Genomic DNA, 19578 nt, shown 5'->3' on the forward strand with positions numbered 1-19578 from the left:
CATTCCTCTCTTCTTGCCTTTGCTTGTGTAACTCAGGAGGAAAAAGCCCTGAGAGCTGATCCTTCTGTAGGCATGGCTCTGACCGGGGCTGTTTGCCTCTTTGAGTTGTAGTTTGGTGAGTTGCCCTCTTCATGTAATGCTGCTGCTTTTTCCTTCGTCTCTCCAATACTGAGGTTCTGTGGTAGGGGAATTGTTTCCTGCAGGCGTCTCAACTGCTGCTGCTTCCCCTGCCAAAGGTGCCCTGGTGGGGATGGATGCCTTGAGGGGCTTGTTGACAGCCAGGGACAGAGCTTTCCACTGCACCTGCATGAGGCTGCATAGCCTTTCAGTTGAATTCAACTCTTTCCCATTTCATTGGGGCAGCAGAAGAGGTTGCCACAGTGTAAGCTCTGTTTTTACCACTAGTGCTGCTCCCCGTATTGAGAACATTTATTCTGTCAGCACCAGTGCTTCCACCTGCTAGAGCTGCACCAGCTTCCATGCAGATTAAACAGCAGCAGCTCCAGCATGTGGACCCCAGGCTCAGTCCTGCTGCAACTTTGGGATGACTCTGATGGGCAAACAGCGCCTGCGATCCTGCCGCTAGTTTGTCAGGCAGCCGGGCTGTTTCTTGGGATTCTGCATGGTGTCAGTGCACTGAGACTGGGTGGCACACAGCTGTTTTTGTAGGATTTCATCCCTCATTAAGATAAAGAGGGTTTGAACTATTTTCAGCCAAGAGATGAGAGTGAGCAGGAATCTCAGCAGAACTCAAGTGATCGTCAATGAGAGGTGATTTATAATATCACTTACATGCACTTGGCTTTTTGCCTCTGTCGAGGAATAGCCTGTATCTATAAAAATCTATCTAGCTTGCTGGAGATTGATTGCCAGGGTGGGAGGGGAGAAGAGCTGTGCTGGTCGTAGGGAGATGTCAAACCTCCCTCTGCCCCTTTGTGCCAGGGCTTTGTCCAGCAGGGTCCTTTTGCATTAGCAGTGCCCAGTGGGATCAGGTGGAACACTGGCAGAAGGCTCTTTGGGCTCAGTGAACTTGGTGGGACAGGCAGGAGTTGCTCTCCTTGTAGATAAACTCCTCCAAGGCTCCTTGAAGTGATCAGGTTTATGCTTTGAGCAAAGTGCAGTGCGCAGCCTACCAAAACCCGCAGCAGTGTTTGGGAACATTGTGTTTGTGTGTGTGACCTGACATCCTTGACCTGTCACTGGCTGGACTAGGCCATGTTCAGAAGCTACTTTGGATTAGCTCATGCACCACCAATGTTCTTCATCTGTCCTTGTCCCCCTTCAGAGAGGGTTCTGGGCACATTACCAGTTGTGGAGTGCGTCTGAGGATAAGGAGTAGCAGGTTGGGGATGATGGAACCAGAGCGATATCTCTTTATGAAGAAATCCTTGGCTACAACCATGACTTGAGCATGGGAAAATACCCCCAGTCTCTGGATGGTAGCAGCAGGAGAAAGGTCTGGTCTAGGTGCACGATTACAGGAGAAACATACACAGTGGGCCTGGATGAACTTGCTGGCTGTAAAATTTGCTACCCTTGGGAAGTGGTTGAAACTCCACTTTCTGAGTCACTTGAGTTAAACTGGAAGAGACTTGAGGATGTGCTCATGCCCTCTTCTGGGTCGGTCCCACCAGAGGAGACCCACGGGACTGTTCTTGCCTGTCTCTGGACAGTGAGAATCACACGTGGCAGCAAAAGCAGGAGAAGGCCATGGGTTGGATGGAGAGTATCACAGCAGACAGTATGCCAGCAGGGACAGTGCCCCAAACTGCAGTACTTGTGCATGTAAATGATGCAGACAGCCACACACCCAGCTTCTGGATCAGCTCTCAGCAAACCTGCCCCAAGCAGGGCAAGATACACTAGGGTGAGGAATGGGGACTGGCACAGGACAGCTCTGCATGCCCAGGGGCAGCACCATGGGGAACCAGCAAAGGCTGGTGCTTTCCGGAGGACCCTGTAGTAGCATTTATCAGACTCTTAATGAGACACCTCAGGGAAAGGGAGATAGATAAATTGAGACAAGTGCTGAAAAATGCACAATATTAGGTGCCTGATGAGCTAGATCTAGTCAGTAAGACAGTTTGGGAATTAGCTGGCTTGTCTCAGCCTGCTCCTAACATATCAACATGGGCATGCACAGGGTGTCTGCAGCTGTTCTCCTCCAGCTCTGCTCCATGGAGAGCCCCCAAGGCTCCCCTCAGTCAAGGCCCCAGCAGTAAGCAAACTGTATAAAGGCTGGCAGGGTGGGCACAGTCACATTTTGGCAATAGGCTGCCCTTCATCAACCTGGGGGACCACCTGGCCACATCTCAGTGGTTTCCTTCTGTATTTCATCTGATGGAGTTTATCTCAGCTCAACTGCCCAGCACTGGTTTCTTTTGTCCCTGTTCATTTTGTGGGTCTCTGTCAAAGATGATCCCTAAATCATCTTCATCTGCAATGTCTCAGTGAGCTGGGACCCACAGCAGAAACTTGGCCCTCATCTTCAAGAGCCATTGGGGACAGTGAGGCTGGGAGTGAGATGTTGCATTTTAAGAGTAGGATCCACACTAGGAATAGACAGAGAAGCCTGTGTAGGAAAGACTGAGCCCACCTCTCTTGGTGTGAATCCCTAGAGGTGGGTGCAGGGCTGCAGATGTGGGGGCAGCAGCCATGCCTCATGGCTGAGGTGAAAGCTGTGGGCTGAGACTGTAGCAACCATGGCAGATGGAAGCAGGAGTCCTGCTCCAAGCTGTCCTCCATCCATACCACTTCCACAGACTTGGCATTTTCACAAAGAGGTTTTGCAAGCAACCAAAAAAGGCAACTTAAGTCTTTCCACCAGAACCAGAGGGGTAGTCTTGGGGTGCCCTGGGACCCCTGGGCTCTCACCACTCTGCAGCCAGCCTCGCCTTGCCAGCCAGCTGGTGATGTGCATCCTAGCACCCACTTGGGTCTCTCACTTTTCCAAGCTGACTTAATGAAGCCAAGTTTGCAAATGAAACATAATTTCAAAGACAGGCGTGTTGTCGGAAGGTCTGGGGATGATGTATGCCTGTTCCTGCTCGTTAGCAGCTGTCTCTTTAATTACCATAGATGCTAACGAGATGCTAACAGCATATGGTGACAGGGAGAGCAGCCGCACTTTGCACCAAAGTACAATTTATTTGTGAGGCGGCCAGGAGGGAGGGATGAGGGCTAGTGGGGTAAAATCTGCTGGGACTTCTCTCCATCCTCTCTGTTCCCATTGTACTCTTTTTTCTCCCTTAGGGCTAATGCTTGTGTCTGGAAAGGCTCATTGAGATGCAGCTCAGGTGACATGCTTGGACCCTGGGTTGTGAAAGGGTGTCCACTCCCAGTCTTGCTATCCCAAATCCTGGCTCCAGGCTGGTTGGTGCTCCCAGCCGTAGCAGGTCCTTTAGTGTTCACACATCCAGCATCCAGTATGTTTTAGGAGGAAGTGTCTGGTCCAGTTTCCCGTTCCCTTCCTCACATATATGAGACAGTTGCTGATGTGGCTCTGTTTGGTAGATAAATCTGGCTCTGACTACAAGACTGGCAGTGGAGATGCATAGGTCACAAATGGTTTAACTGCAGGAAACCTCATTGCCTGGTCCTGTCCATCACCTGGAGACTCAGAGTAGGGTTGTCTGTGGGTTACTCCCTTGCTTTTCCTTTCCAGTGGGTCTGGCTGTGCTTAGCTGTCATTTGGAGAAACCTCTTTCAACATTCTCTCGTGTGAGACTGGGCTCCTGGCAAATGTCAGAACTGCATCGTGATATCTGGGCAAGAGCCCCCAGGCTGTCCCACTGCAGCATGCCCTTTCCAGTCATCAGGTGCTTTTGTGCAGAGCAGCTCAAAAGACAGGCTGTATCCCGTACTCAAGGTCCCCAGATTCAATCTGCTCTACAGCAGATGTGAATTTACCCTTTTTAGATCATATTTGCCTTGCAGAATGAGCAGAATTCACGCGGAAGTGTTTCAAAGCTCTGGTAATCTGAGCCTGCAAGTTGATAGACAAACTTCCAGTGGGCTTGGGAGGAGAGAGTGAGTTCCTTCACAGGATGAATTTTACCATTGACCCCCTTCCTTGCAGTCTTGAGCAAGGGATGGAGACTCTATAATGCTGTTTGTGGGGATTGGTGCTGCAGGGCCACAGGAGACTTCTGACATGGTGGTGGTTCTTGAATGGCAAAGCTGGTGCCTGGCGCGTTCTAACTCCTCTCTCTCCTCTCCTTCATCCCCCTGTCCCACAGGAATGTGCTGGAGAACCACTCTTCATGCTCTACTGTGCCATCAAGCAGCAGATGGAGAAGGGACCCATTGATGCCATCACAGGAGAGGCTCGCTACTCCCTCAGTGAGGACAAGCTCATCCGGCAGCAGATTGATTACAAAATGCTGGTTAGTGCAAGCAGAAACCTCAGTGGTACTGGTGCTTGCCAGGACTGCTAGGTTCAGCTAATTAACAAGATCTTGGAGGCACACAAAATACTTTTAGAGAGAGTTTTGTCTGTTGCTCACTCCAGCATTCCTGGGGTGCCTCTTATCCTGTCTGAGTGGGGCCTGTCTCAGACAAGGTCAGAAACAGGGCGTTTCCTTGGCAAGGTTTGCTCTTACCATGGGCCCAAGGAAGCCAAGCATGAACTGAATCCTGCTCCATATCTTTCCAAGCAAACCCCTGGCAATGACGGATTTGGATGAGAGATACTGTTGAGCTTGTGCTATATGGAGCAGCCCATAGCTCATGTTCGGTGGGGATCAAAGTGAGAGCTTTGAGGTTACTGCAGGAGATGGAGAGATAATTCTCTTCCTTCTGAGCCATGTACTCTGTCCAGGTAGATGATAAGCCAGACCGTTCCCCTGGCAGAGCCTGCAGCTGGTTCTTCACCTGCAGCTCAGTCTCCACAGGGATGGTTTGGGAGGGGAGCGGGGTGTGCCTGGGCATTGCTTGTTCTCACCAGGCTTTGGTGCACTGGGCATGGTTTGCTGGCCCAGGATTCCTTCACTGACACTGTGCTTCCTTTCTGGGAATTGGAGGTTTGAGAGTGGCAGGGAGAGGTGGGGAAAGGGGAGCAGGAATGTGCCATGTGGCTACAACTCCACGGCAGCTCAGGAGGTGAGAAGACATGGCTTGTAGACAGTAGCCTTGTGTCCTTGGACCTGCCTTTGCAGCCAGTGTGTCACAGCCTCTCACTCGACCCTTTCTGACTCTGTGCAGACCCTCAACTGCGTGAACCCTGAGAACGAGAACGCCCCAGAGATCCCTGTCAAGGTGCTGAACTGCGACACCATCACGCAGGTGAAGGAGAAGCTGCTGGATGCTGTGTACAAGGGTGTGCCCTATTCCCAGCGACCCAAAGCAGGAGACATGGACCTGGGTAAGAGAGTCCAAACACTTCCCTGTGAGGAACAGGGATGTGACTAAGAGCAGAAGTGCCAGTAAATCTGTGCAGAGCAGGAAAATCAACATATCCTACAAAAACATATTTGTGCTTGTTCAGACCACTTTTGCCATGCTGGTGGCACTAACTGTGCGTGTGGAGCCCTGGCAGGAGAGTGTGGACTCTGCCAGTAGAGGGGTGGGGATAAGAGCCCCCTTGGCTCTTCTGAGGTCTGAATTGCAGGCTTGACGTGTCTTGAGATCCGAGGTGGCCAGCAGTAGTTGAGAGTAGTGTTAATAGTCCTGTTCTTAGGGGAGACGGGAATGGAAAGGAGCAAAGTTAACAGTCATCAGGGTCAAACTGATACTGTCTTTCCCTGAGTACTTGGATTTCTCCAACATATTGATGGTCATCAGCCCTGGGGCTCAGAGAGGGTCTTAAGTTGATGCCTTGGGACTGTGCTCGTACCCTTGTCTTAGCTTGTGCTCCTATTATCTGCTAACCACGAGCCCTTCTCCCTCATGGGCACAGAGTGGCGGCAGGGCAGGATGGCCCGCATCATACTGCAGGATGAAGATGTCACCACAAAGATTGACAATGACTGGAAGAGGCTGAACACCCTGGCCCACTACCAGGTAAGGCTGTCCATGATGGAGAACATTGAGCAGTCACCAGCTGCTTTGAGCTTGAGCATCTTTTCTCCCTCCTCAGCTTGGTCAGGGCCTGGGCTCAGCTCTTCAGGGCCATGGCCAGGAGGTCTGCAGTCACTTTTCTGCCTGCATCTCATGTTTATGGTCCTTTTGAATGAGGTATTTCCAGGGTTCATGGAGGCTTCATGGTTTCCCACTCTGACCTTACTTTGGCATTTTCATGCTAAGCTTTCTGGTGTGTTCCTGTTCTGCCCCTTCCCTCAGCTGTCACAGAGATATGTCAGGCTCCTTTGCTGGAGATGATATCCCTGGGGTGGTGGCCATGTCACTGCATCCCTCTGGGGCTGGTTTCTTCCTGTGCTGGGGCTGTTCCCCCTGCTATGGCAGCCTCCTCAGCCCATTTCTGCCTGCAGGTGACAGATGGCTCCTCGGTAGCCCTGGTGCCCAAGCAGAACTCAGCATACAACATCTCCAACTCCTCCACCTTCACCAAGTCCCTCAGCAGATATGGTGAGTGCACATGGGCATCTTCCTCTGGGCTGACAGGGGAGGTGGCACTGGACTGGGCATGTGTGGACCAAGGCACAAGGCAAATGACTATAACTAACATGTGAACAAAGTCCTCCAAACTCCCAGCTCTCCTGCACAATACTATTCTAGTGTTGGAGGGGGAGCAGGTACCCTCAGAGCCGCCTTTCTTTGCAGTGTGTTGGACTCAGGGGAAAAAGGCAAATGTTAGATGGCTGCTGTTAAGAGATCCTTTCCCTTTTATTCCCCTGAAATCTAATAAAAATAAGCACAGAGGCACTTAGCATTTAAAAGAGCAGAGTTGAAGACTCCCATGAACGTGCTGGCAGGTGTACTTCAGCCTTGGTTTGGAAGGGAATGGTGTGATCAGCTCAGACTGGCACAGGAAGCATCTGTGATCCTGGCACTTGCATGCTGGGAGCAGGACAGGCTCTGTAGAATTCCTTCCATGGTTGTCCTGGCCCCTGTACATCAGCCAGGCTTGCATGTGGCCCAGCGGGCTGTGAGGATGGTCTCAGCAGAGCTCCCGATTCATGGTGGCTGCACAGGCTGAATCCCAAAGCTCCTGTGGAGGCAAAGGGAACGATGGGGCTGGTGGTGAGGCAGAGGTGGCAGGGTAGGAGCATCCCCCTGTGCTTGCAGAGAGCATGCTGAGGACAGCCAGCAGCCCCGACAGCCTGCGCTCACGGACCCCCATGATCACCCCCGACCTGGAGAGCGGCACAAAGCTCTGGCATCTGGTGAAAAACCACGACCACATGGACCAGCGGGAGGGTGACCGAGGCAGCAAGATGGTCTCAGAGATCTACCTGACCCGTCTGTTAGCCACCAAGGTATGGCCCAGAGACCCAGAGCTGATGCCTGGCTTTTGAAATCTTGAGTGGGGAAGGGTAGTGGTTTGGGTTGTCTGAAAGTGGTAAGCACTGCTTTTTTGTTTGCTCTAGCACAGGAAGAGGTCCTCATTTGGTCTCTTTTCTGAGCTGGAAGTGAAGGGTTTGTGTGTTGAAACCATTGGTGAATATCCCCTGAGTGGATTTTCCTATTTGCTGTTTGCACCTTTTGGTGTTTTTAGTGTTCCCTGTATCCTTGAGCAGCTTCTGGTCTGCAAAGCAGAGATGCCCTGGGATAGATGCCTCTTTGGTGTTTGAGATAAAACTGCAGAACTGGTGATGTGGGAAGGGTGATTACCACAGGCATTTGGCATGGCAGCGTGTTCCACTTCCTTCAGCGCACACAGCACATTTTGTTTTGTATGGTGTTTTACTTTGTATACTTTTATCATGCCAGATCATACAGTGAAGGAGATCTGTTACTACTGCAGTGTCTGTTCCCCGGTATAAACCAGTGAGAACCAGTAGGGTTGCACAGACTGTACTGTGCTGCTCTTTCAGGTGTAGGAATAGAAGTGAAATTGGTTTAGAGGCTGATCATTAGTTACAGACTCACCTCTCTGCTGGCCCAGGGTGTTGCTGAGCAGCCCTTTTCTCTTTCTCCTCCCCAGGGCACCCTGCAGAAATTTGTGGATGACCTGTTTGAGACCATCTTTAGCACAGCTCACCGTGGGAGTGCACTGCCCCTCGCCATCAAATACATGTTTGATTTCCTGGATGAACAAGCTGATAAGCACCAGATCAATGACTATGATGTCAGGCACACCTGGAAGAGTAACTGGTAATGGAGAAGGACAGTGGGCTGGGGGGGTGGGCTGATAACATCACAGGCTTCCAAGCCCTCCCACAGGGAGCAGAAATATGTACCTGGAAATGATCCAGGACAAGAGAGGCCCATATCTCTGTATTTAGGGTGTGGGTAAATTACTTACATGCCTTCCTTTGCAGAAAAAAATCCCAGGAATGTAGTGCTCCCTCAGCCCTTCCCCAGATCCTAAGCACCACGCTCCCCCCGATGGCTGCAGTCGCTGAGGGCCAGAGCAGCTCCGTTCCCATCTCACCTTGGCCTCTCTGTCCTCCAGGCTCCTCCACGGATGCCAGCCCCAATTCTCATCTCTGCTGTCCTGAAGGTGTTTCCACACTCCTGGCTGTCACTCTGCCATTCCCTAACAAAGTCAGCACAGATCTGTATGCACATCCTCCCTGCCCTTGCCCGCAGAGCCAGCCCCTGCTCTGCTAATCCCTGGCTGAACACTGGGGCGGGGCAGCTCATGAGACCTCCTGGGTGCCGTGCTAGGGCTGGGGCTCTGACAGGTGTTGGCTCTTTAGCCCCCTTTGGCATTTTTCATTTTTGCTGCCTCACTGATTTAATCTCTCTGATTTTACCATGACTGGAGATGGGTACGTATGTTCCCCATGTCTGGCATTTGTTAAATGGCAGCCAAATCACTTTTGTGTAGTTCAGTAACTGTTTGCAATTAGCAGGGCAGGAAAAGAAACATTTTTAAATGTGAGAGCATGGAAGTGCTTGGAACTGATTTATAACTCAGCTTCCTATATTAAAAGAAGGAGTGAAAGGCAAGGGAGGAAAAAAGCCCCACTCTTCAGGGGCTGGGCATGCAGGCTCTTGCATACTAATGCCTGTGCTTATCTCTGAGCGCTAATTCGAAGTGTGGAGCTAATTTCTCCAGGCCATTCCCTTCACAAATGAAATATGTACATGCGCCCAGTACCCTCATTAGGAAAGTCCTGGGGAACAAAGTATGTTCTGTTTAAGATAAAAGCATTCACTGAGTGTAGGTGCTGGGGGATGACAGACCAAGGAAGATTTCTGATGGAGGAGGCTCTGTGGCTCTCCTGGGAGAGGAGAGGGGCAGCAGGATTGGGCAGGGGAGCCATGGAGGGTGGCATGTGTGTCAGTATGCAGCAAACAACCAGTCAATGGCTCACCAGGAGACCTGCTGTCTCTACACCTGAGAGCTTTATTTCCAGCATCTGAAGCCACCTAAATTTTCATCTGGTGTTAAATGCACTAATGAGTCCCTTGAGGAGTCCAGCAAACTCCCTCCTCTGACATGGGAGATGTATGAAATGCCACACAGCACCTTCAAAGGGATTAGTAGTGTAAGAGAAAGGGACCATGTCTGGTTTGACCCATGGGCTCAGCAGGGTCTCTTCACTGTGAGTGGATCCTTGGAGAAACCACAGATCTGCACTGCCCTGGTTTGCCTTTGGACATGATGGCAGAGCTGAGGAATTTCTTCACGGAGAAATGCGACCTTGTCGGGGTGGGCAGGGGGGAATGTCCATTTACCCAGGATGCTTGCATCCCCGGAATGCTGGGAAAAGCAACCTACCCAGTTCTGGGTCATGGGAAGCTCCTTCTCCACAAATGGAGGTGCATGTATGTGCAGCTGCCCTGCAGAGTGTGGTTCAGGCGCTGACTCCTATTTCCTTCATCCCTCAGTCTACCTCTACGTTTTTGGGTGAATGTGATTAAGAACCCTCAGTTTGTGTTCGACATTCACAAGAACAGTATTACTGATGCCTGCCTATCCGTGGTGGCTCAGACATTCATGGACTCCTGCTCAACTTCTGAGCACAAGCTAGGAAAGGACTCTCCCTCCAACAAACTACTGTATGCCAAGGACATCCCCAACTACAAGAGCTGGGTAGAAAGGTGAGTAGACTTGGCAATAGCTTCTTGCTTTGCCTGGGAGTCTTGCAGTGGATGCTCAAGGATGTGGGAATGTGGCTTGTTGGGAGGGCTCCTCTTGGTAGCTGACTGAAGTAAGACTGTACTAATCCTTGCAGAAGGTGATCATCTTGTTTGGAGGATGATGCTTTCTCATGATTGCCTCCTGGAATGAGTTCGGAATGACTGTTTTGAGGAGCCATCTATGACTTGCTTAAGGGGTGCTAAAAGCAACCTCCACTGTTAGGCTGTTTGATGTTTTCTGCTGTCAAAACTTGGTCTGTACTAGGGAATTACTAACACCTGGCTTGACTGCTTTTGAAGAGCGGTGCGAACTCAGCCTTGGACTAGAGAAGTGCCTTTTTTGTACCATAACACTACCGACAGGTTTTGTTGCAATGCTTGAAAATTTTCATTTCCCAGTGCTCAGGCTGCTGTCTCTGTGCTGAGCAGCAGGGAGAGGAGCAGGTCCCCTGACACCTTCCAACACCCTCCACCTTCCCTGTTAGCTGAGGAGAGATGTCCCTCTGTCCTGCTGAATTAATGTAGTGTTAAAGGTTCGGGGTTTGAATGAGACTGATTGCAAATTGATTGACTCAGGCATAATGCTGTGTTTAGCTTTATCCTTTTGGGAGAGAAACCTAGGAGATGTCCTCCAAAGCCCTCCAAATAGAGCTACAGTTCAAATGTTGCCATCTTGAGAAGTGGAACTTCATAAAATTTAAAAAATGGCAGAATTTCAGGTTGCTGATGCAGTTTTTCCTTTGTGATGATGTGCTGTGCTAAATAAGAAGTTTTTCTTAAGTGAGGGCCCTTTTTCAGCATCTTGACCAAATACGGAGTGAACTAGATAAAGGATGTCCAGACAACAGTAAATGTCATATTCTCTAGTTAGTAAGGGGGGAGCTACATAGCCTAAATCATCCTTGGGTACTCGCTTGTACACAGACATTTTTGTTGCACCATTGGCATGCCTGCTATTTTGCAGGCAAGTACAAAGACAAGTGTCTTCCCTCGAGGAAGGTAGGGCTTGGATCAGAAGGAAAGGTGCCCCTGAAATATGATGCCTGAGATGAGACGTGAGCTGCTTTGTAATAGGAGGAAGTTCTTTGTGTGGGGCTGATGGGGCTTTGGAATGGTGTCCCATAAGAACATCGTGAGCTTCGTAAGGTGAATTTCTCTGACTTTGCCATCTCTAGGACAAAAATATTTATCTCTGTGTATGTGCTTGGAAGAAAAAAGGTATGAAACAGTTTCAGAGTTAAACATTCATCTAGACATTCTGCATCCCTGGGGAGGAGGTGGGAGATCTCAGTGGTGACAGGTGTTCCTGCCATTGCTTACTTCCTGTATGGCCTTAGAGGCAGATGAGCAGGGGGAAGAGATGTCCTGTGCAGGGGGTGACTATGTCTACTACTGTTCCTCTGCTGCAGGGATTTATGACATAATCAGCATTTCTGGCTTTTGGCACAGTCATAGTCACAAACCTTTGCAGAGGAGGGTTGGGAGCGGTGCGGGGGTGGCTGAGTGGGACTGCCAGTCCCAACAACAGGTCTGTCTGCTGCTGTGGCTCAGGAACCAACTGAAAAAAGGGCATCCTGCCAGTCTGAGGCAGGAATAGCACAGGGAAGGGCTCAGGAAGTGGGAAAGCTGGGGAAACCCAAGGGGACTACTGCTGGGTCACAGGTGTCCTCTGGAAATGGATGGTGTGACTGGAATCTTGGTCCATGTGAGCCATGCGCACTTGTGTTGAAAAATGATGGTTTCTTCCCATCCTATATGTCATGAGAACACCTGGAACTTGAAACTGCTGCTTTAGGAAATGTCACTCTGAGGCGATCTCTCTAGGGGTGTAGGAGATGCCTGGTTTAGTCAGAGGTTCTCATCTCAAACCACTGCTCTCCCGGCAGCATCCAGAAATTCTCTTGCATTATTTTCTGGGTATGAATGAGCCTCTTTGTAAAAACTGCCCAAGTAGTTTATCACTAGCTGAGTTCAGTGCAGTGAGATGGAGTGGATCCTCATATTCATCTTCTCAAGTGGTCTTGCTGCCATCTGCTCCTATCCAAGTGCTTCAGCAGTGTTCCATCTCAGCATTCATCTGATGACACTAATGATGCTAATCACTGTACCAGAAACTTCACCGAATGAGGAGTCACGAGGAGCAGAGCAAACCTGAGAGAGGCTGGCACTCTGTGTTTCCAGGTGGAAATGCTGGTAATACTGCTCCCTGGGAGCAGCCAGAGCTCGTTTGCTGTGGGTTGCTTTTAAAACAAGGCCTGTGGACGCAACCCTGGGTTTCAAAAAGTCCTCAGCAGCCAGTTCCACTGGTGTGTCTGCTTGGTGTAACTCTCCTGCTGTAATGGGATGCTGCAGCTTTGTCCTCTCAGGGTTGTGATGAACATCCTGTTGGATATTCTGTTTTTCCACTACCACAGCATGTGTATCGCTGCAGGGGCGGGATGTCACCTTGTAATATGTTCACACCCCAAATACTAAATTGAATGCAAAGGGACATTGTTGGCTTTAGGGACATAGTGACCTTAGGAGAGTCAAAAAACCCAAAACCCGAAACCCTGTATGTTGCTGCAAGTGTGAAGGGTCCTGGTGCATGTGGTTTGGTGGCAAAACATGCCAATTGGATGGCAAGGATGAAAAATGTGTTGTTTAGGAGAGGGTAGAAAATCCTTTAGAGCAACATTGTTTGGCTTCCCAGCATGGTGAGCAGAATTGGACTGAGTTGGATGCTGTTCCATCAGGACCACATTCCTAACAGTGCTGACTGCTCCATGGAGTGCTCAGAGACCTCTTGGTGAGCAGTGTTATATGGGTGATTGTATGTCACTGCTTGGAGTAAAGATGCTCTTCACTTGCCTTTCCAGTGGCTGTTCTCTGTGAGCATTGTGGCGGGGACCCATCTTTTCCTGCCTGTCCCTATTTCTGACCCACTCTTCTGTTCCTCCCTGACAGATATTATGCAGATATAGCTAAAATGCCAGCGATCAGTGACCAGGACATGAGTGCATACCTGGCAGAGCAGTCACGGTTACACCTCAGCCAGTTCAACAGCATGAGCGCCCTGCACGAGATCTACTCCTACATCACCAAGTACAAGGATGAGGTAAGACGTGGAGAGGCAGAGTCAGGCCTGAGCTGCCACTTGAGTCTTTTTTTGTTGCTTCTGCAGTCCCCTGCTTTTTCCTATAGAAACACACTGTGAAATGTGGAATAGTAACATATTCCATGTCTGTGCTTGGGTTGGTGGAAGAGGAAAGGTTTGGGAGGCATGAAGTCAGGAGCTGGAGTGGACAGTGCTCATTCCTCATATTTTCTGCAATGAGTAATATGGGAAACACCTATTTTTCTGCACATTTGGCACATGAGCTCCATAAGGCTGCAGGGTTCCCAGCATTATCTCAGCGTGGTTCCCCTATCCACTGCCACCAATCCTGCACCATGGTGGTACCAGTGCTGTGGAACTGTAGAGATGGTGTTTGGCTCCTCTCCCCAGGGATGTTAAAGGATGTGGTGGCCTCTCCAGTGCTTGTTTTGTGAATGTCAGTAAGGATGGTTAAGAACTCCTCTGTTGTAATTTATACAAAATAATTTCTCAAAACTCTGCTCAAATCCACAGCCTACATCTTATTAAAGCAATAAAATATGTAACTACAGTAAAATATAGGTTTATACACATAGCATGGTAGTGCAGGTTTTATTGTCCCAATAAAGGGGTTTGATGACTATATTTGAATGGTGGCTCATTTAGGTGACAGAGTGCCAGAACATCTTCCCACTCAAAGCCAGGAGAGGAAATGGGGTCCCTGTTATACCCTGCGGCAATCCCAAGAGGCTTTTCCCAGTGCCCCTTTCAGGTGTGAATTTAAGGGGTCCATGGACAGGTTGTAGCAGAACTGGCTCCTGGGTTTAAGGTCAGCACTGAGATTGTGGTGGCCAGTATCCTGTGGAACTTGGTGCTTTACAGGAGGAAGGAGGAGATCCTGGCTTTCCTGGAAGATGCTGTGTGGTGGTCACTGTGCAGCTGGTGGCCATGTACTGAAGACCATGCTGGTGGGACCTCTATGCCAGTCCTTAGATGATTTTGGATGGTGCATCCCAGAGGCCCCTGTTGCTCTGGTTAATGGGTTGGCCATGAAGGGGTTTTGGGGTTTTGTATACAGTTTGTATACAGTTCTGTGGCTACCATGAGAGTGAAAGTGGAGCAGTCTGGAAGATCTAGATTTGCTGTGGTCCAGCTATCATCCCTGAGCCATCATCCAGCACTTGCTTCCTCCAGGCTAAAAGTCTCACAATAAATAAATCTTTAGATAAATCCTCCAAGCCCTGAGTGAGAGCATGGTGAGAGATGAACTTGTGGTATTAATGAGCTGCTCTTTAAGGGCACAGGTCCTCTTCTTGTCTGCTAACAGCAGCCTGACATATGTTGAGTGTCTTGCTGTTGCCCGCTCTCTGAGCATCACAAGTGTGTTCACAGCTCTCAGGAACTTCTTTTATTATTTGTAATGGGATTAATAAATCGCAGCTGTTCCCTTTGTTTGTTTTCATTCATTAAGCACAATTATATGCAGCCCGATTGCACCCTCTTTGATGCAAAATGGGAGAGAATAATTTTTCCTGTTGTTCAGTGCAATAATATGCTGTCATTGGCTCTGAATGAAAATCATAATTAATTTTCATTTGGGTACTTGCATCTTGGTAATCAGTGGTCCTGGCTCCTTGCATCAGGTGACAAACCTGGGTCTCTCTACACTCAGCACAGATTTTCTTTGACTACATTTTTTCCGTAAGGCTGAGATAAGAGAGGAGTAAATAAATGCATGGGCAGTTTGGGAATCATCTGGCACCTCAGCATTCCAGAATACAGCTCTCTGGTTGGGAGAAGCAGAGGATGCAGGTAGGGGGAATAAGCTTCCCTTCACTTCTGTGACCAGTCTCATTTGGTTCCAGCTAGGCACCTTTCAGGCATGTGGGGTTTTGATTTTTGTGTGTCACTGTAGGTATTTTACTCTGTGTGTAGCATGAGGGCTGAGAGCATCCGTGGAGATGGATGGAGGGGAGTGTCCCCAGTAGCGGATTTGTGGCAGAATCTATGAGTTCTTGCCAGTCCAGCTGCTGCCCTGCGTTGTTGCTGCCAGGGGAGGTAAATCAGATGCGTCCAGCTCTTGCTGATGATTTTTCCCCTCCTTGGGAAACCACAGTGCCCAGATGTAGCTTTCCCTTTTCCTTTGGGAGCAGACTCCCCATCAGGCATCTCTTGCTGCCCCATGATACAGGGGCCAGCCTGGTCCTGCCCCAGAAAAGCGTGGGGGAGACTCGGTGGCCAGAGGCTGGTTGTGGCAGTGTGGTGAGTGTTCCTCAGCACTCTCTGCCTGCCTCTTCAAAACATGCTAGCAGTGCAACAGCTCTTAATCAAAGGGAGCTGATTCCCCATTAAGAAGTTACCTGTAGGGCTCCTGATGGACTTTGCCTGTATCCTAGTTAGTCTATTATTTACACAACAGTTTGTTTCCAATTATGCAGCCAATGAAATGGTTAATCAAGTCCCGTTTGATGGATGCCTTGATATATAATTGCAAAAAATTTGCTCTCTCAACTAGCTCCGCCAAGGAGACGAGATTTGTCAGGTTTGTTTTTTTTAAATAATCTTTTCTGCTCTGTTGGCATAATTTTAGTGAGATGAGATTCCTGACTGCTTTGTTTTACACTTTGTTTCTCTGTTTTCCCCACTCTGAGTCTTGTTCTCTAGCTTCCTGCTGCTGCCAGTCCTTCCCCAGCCCTGGGGCTGCCGTCACATCTAGCCCAGGGCAGGGGACTGTTCCTCCAGCTCGCAGTCTGTCATCCTTATCAGCAGCTTGTTTAGAGAAAGGATTTCAAGGAAGGAAAGTAATTCTCAGGTGTCTATGGGTGCACACCTTGAACAGGACTGGGAGCTCCCAGGCTTTGCTGGTGCATCTATCTGATTCCCCTTTCAATGCCCCACTTCCCCCCAGTTGTGATGAAATGAGACAGGTTTTAACACTGGTGGCAGCTAAAGCCTTGTGGATTTGGTGTTTTTGTGCACGTGGAACCAGTTCATAGTTTGATGGTGGTCTCTGAAACACAACCCCTAAGGGGTTGCTTCCATAAGGTGTTACAGGATTGTTGGAGTCACAGATGTGGTGGGAAGGTATTGTTGGCTTGGATTTGGGGTTCACCCTATGTTTGACTATGTTTTTTCATTTCTCCGAGTGCAAGTTGGCTCCTCATTAGTGTCAGGCAGGTCCCTGGTGTTCCTGCAGACCCTTTGGGGGTCCCAGTGGGCTCAGTTTGTGGATGACACCCCTCACGGTGGTGTCTTTCAGCTCACACTTCCTTTGGCCCTGTTGGGGCACAAGAATACTTCCCATGGGGCCACATCCCCATGTCCTGAGGCTATCAAAGAGCCAGCGGGCCACAAGGAGCTGCTTTGGGTAGGAGGGTACCTGCTCACCTCTATCCTCCCCTCTCTCCCCAGATTTTAGCTGCATTGGAGAAGGATGAGCAGGCCCGGAGGCAGCGACTGCGCAGTAAGCTGGAGCAGGCGATCGACACAATGGCCTTAAGCAGCTGAGAAGGCAGCGGCGGCGCCAGCGTCCGGCAGCGGGGGCGACAGGACGGATGGATGGACAGATGGACGGAGGGAGGGAGGGAGGAAGGACCGGCCAGCGGCAGCTGCGGGCACAAGACTTCGGGGCTGGGACCGGCCGGGCCCGCGGGAGCCGCCGCGCCTCCGCACGCTTCCCACGGACAAACACGGAAATCTCGCGCTTTAGCGGAAAAACCCACAAATCCCGACGAGAGCAGCAGCGTCGCTAGAACTCCCTGACCCACAGACAAACCCCCCAATCCAGCCGGGATGCAGCAGGGACCTTGCAGAGAGGCGATGCCGGGATACGGAGGAGAAGGGGATCGCCTGCCCCGCGGACCTGCTGGGCATCCCTTGCCTGGGCAGAGCCCTTGAGCCCACAAGGAAGGAGGGTTGGGACCGCGGGGCTTTCTAGGAAGGCCTTGGGATGATGTTACTTTGGTGAAGGGAGGGTGGGCGGGCTCCTGTTTTTACTGTACTTGACTTGCTCTCCCTTCCTTCCCCCCCAGCTGTCCACCCCCTCTCTTCCTCTCTCTTTTTCTGTCTCTTCCCCCTTCTCTCTCTCTCTCTGGCCTTCTGCCACTAGTGTTAACTGCTATATTTGCACAATTTACACGAGACAAACAAAATTTTTAATTTAAAGGAAAAAAAAAATATAACAAAAAATGGGAGGGGAAAAAATATTCTGAATTTTTTGCAACGAACTAACAAAAATGATTTTAAGAGATAAGCTAAAGGACTGATGCTGTGGAGATTGGGGGTTGGGGCTTTAGGGGTGGGCAGGAAAGGGAGAAATCCCTGAGCTTTGATATTTCTAAAATATGTTCTGTGCCATGTTTTATTTGAATGTTGTTTAGTGCAAAAAAAAAAAAAAAAATTGAAGAAAAAAAAGTTGGGAGTTACGTTAGCTGGATAGATGCTGTTATTTTAATGCTGCTGAGTGGTTCTGGAGGTCAAAATCAGAGAGGAAGGGAGATCCCAAGGCTGGTTTTTCTTTTCCAGGGTGATTGCTGAGGGGTTGTTGATGTTTTGTTGAGCTTGTCCTTGTTTTCCCGGTTTGGGGGCCAGGGGATGGTCTGGGCGGTGCTGCCTGCTCCTGCCTGTCCTGGGATGATGCAGGGTGGAGGATGGTTGGCGGGCCTTGAGGGCTGTCGAGGAGGGTTGATGGAGAGCCAGCCTGGCTTTTTGTGGCAGATTCTCTGGCACTGGGGCCACCTTAACAAAGCCCCTTTATGTTTATTTTTCCCCATCATCTTTTTGTGCTGACGCAGGGGAAGAGACCAGATCCCCATTGAAAGGGGAGGCAGCCCCTCTGCACTCCTGAGTGGGATCCCCCTGGCAAACCCCACTGTGTTCCCAGCCCATGGAGGGACTGGGATTCAGGCTGCCGTGGGCCTGTCATTTTGCTCTTCCACCTGGGGAGCCCAAACGTGTGCAGGACCTTCCACCCAAAACTGACCTTTCTTTCTCTGTCTTTTCCTTCTTTCTCCCCCTTTCTCCCCTTGCTGTCACCCCATCTCCCCTCTGCTGCCTCTGCCCTGACAGGGCTTCGCTGGAGACCTGAGGTCTCTCCCTCAGCTTCCCCCTTGGAAATTTCAGTTCCTTGCGGGTTTGTGCTTTCCAGAGATGAAAAGGTGCTGAATGCTGCCCTGAATGGCAGCAGGTGACCAAAAACTTCCCAAAAAAAGCAAAACCCTTTCCTTTTCTGTACTGAGAACTCCTGTCACTGCCCAGGCCACGGCACACGGGACTACAGTGTGCCGGATGCGGATGGCTGTCAAAATCCAAGTGGAGAGAAGCCCAGCTGATTTCTGTCCATTCCCTTAAATTGCAAGTTAAGGGGGGGAGAGGGAGAAATAATGAAGTTTTTAATTAAAAAAAAAAAAAAAATAAAAGTGTGTATATATATATATGTGGTTACATTCTAATTCTCGTGCCCCAGTGGGGTGCTGTATAGTTAACTGAAGGAGAATTGAACCAATATAAAAATGAGGTGAATTTACACAGCCAGTTAAAAGAAAGCAACCACTTCAAAAAAAAAAAATTAAAAATGGATACCAAATGGTCTGGAAGGAACTTCCAAGCCTTTCTCACCATGTTGAACAATCATTTGAAGCCTGCACGTCTCTCATTATGTTGTAATTTTGTTTGGTTTTGTTTTAATAAGGAGGGAAAGGAGAGAAGATGCTGATTTAAAAAAAAAAAAAAAAAAAAAAAAAAAAAAAAAAAAAAAAGAGACAAAAGAATCCAACCACAACAGCAAAACTATGTTTGAAAAAGAATTTATAATTGTTTCCCAAACCTACAAACCTTGAGCTGTCGCTGGATTTCTGAGAGCTGTGGGCTGTTGCATGACTGTGCTAGATTTTAGTCTGAGTTGATCTTTTTAAGAAACAGAAGAAAAAAACCCATAAAACAAAGAAACTGCGAGTATTGAATATTAGAGGTTTGTTTAGGCCTGTTACCTATTTTTTTTAATTTGAAATTAATTTGCCACTTTCTCATCCAAAAGAAAAAAAAAAAACAAACAGCAAAAAGACTTCAGAGATTCTCATCTCAAATGTGGTACTTGGAGGGCCTTAAAGGACAGCTGTGTGCCCTGTGCTGGGGCCACTGCTGGCTTCCAGCATCTCCCTGGGTTCTGTGGTGGGATAGAACCCTCTGGGGGTCCCTTTGTAGAATTCACTGCTGCTGTGGTGGGATGGAGGGGTTCCCGCAGCTCCCTTTGGTGCCAGTGCATCAGTGGTCACTGCGGTGCGATGGAAGGGGAGCGATGGCTTTGAGGTCTCTGTCCAAGACTGGTGTGGGGTCTGCCTGTTGCAGTGGTA

The 19578-nt window shown here is 49.5% G+C and overlaps 1 protein-coding gene across 2 annotated transcripts in view; it reads left to right on the forward strand.

Moving 5' to 3' along the window:
* The window catches only part of PLXNA1 (plexin A1), a 112585-nt gene extending 95389 nt beyond the window's left edge, over nucleotides 1–17196 (forward strand). For both annotated transcript variants that reach the window (XM_058422169.1, XM_040076033.1), the window contains exons 24-32: nucleotides 4239–4385; nucleotides 5203–5362; nucleotides 5897–6000; nucleotides 6429–6525; nucleotides 7186–7376; nucleotides 8045–8214; nucleotides 9901–10113; nucleotides 13099–13249; nucleotides 16640–17196. In XM_058422169.1, the coding sequence (XP_058278152.1) occupies nucleotides 4239–4385; nucleotides 5203–5362; nucleotides 5897–6000; nucleotides 6429–6525; nucleotides 7186–7376; nucleotides 8045–8214; nucleotides 9901–10113; nucleotides 13099–13249; nucleotides 16640–16735 (1329 nt within the window). In that variant the 3' untranslated portion in view covers nucleotides 16736–17196. The remainder of the gene's footprint in view (nucleotides 1–4238; nucleotides 4386–5202; nucleotides 5363–5896; nucleotides 6001–6428; nucleotides 6526–7185; nucleotides 7377–8044; nucleotides 8215–9900; nucleotides 10114–13098; nucleotides 13250–16639) is intronic.
* Nucleotides 17197–19578: the final 2382 nt, after the last annotated feature.

The sequence above is a fragment of the Hirundo rustica genome, chromosome 12 (genome assembly GCF_015227805.2).
Source record: "Hirundo rustica isolate bHirRus1 chromosome 12, bHirRus1.pri.v3, whole genome shotgun sequence".
NCBI classification, from domain to species: domain Eukaryota; kingdom Metazoa; phylum Chordata; class Aves; order Passeriformes; family Hirundinidae; genus Hirundo; species Hirundo rustica.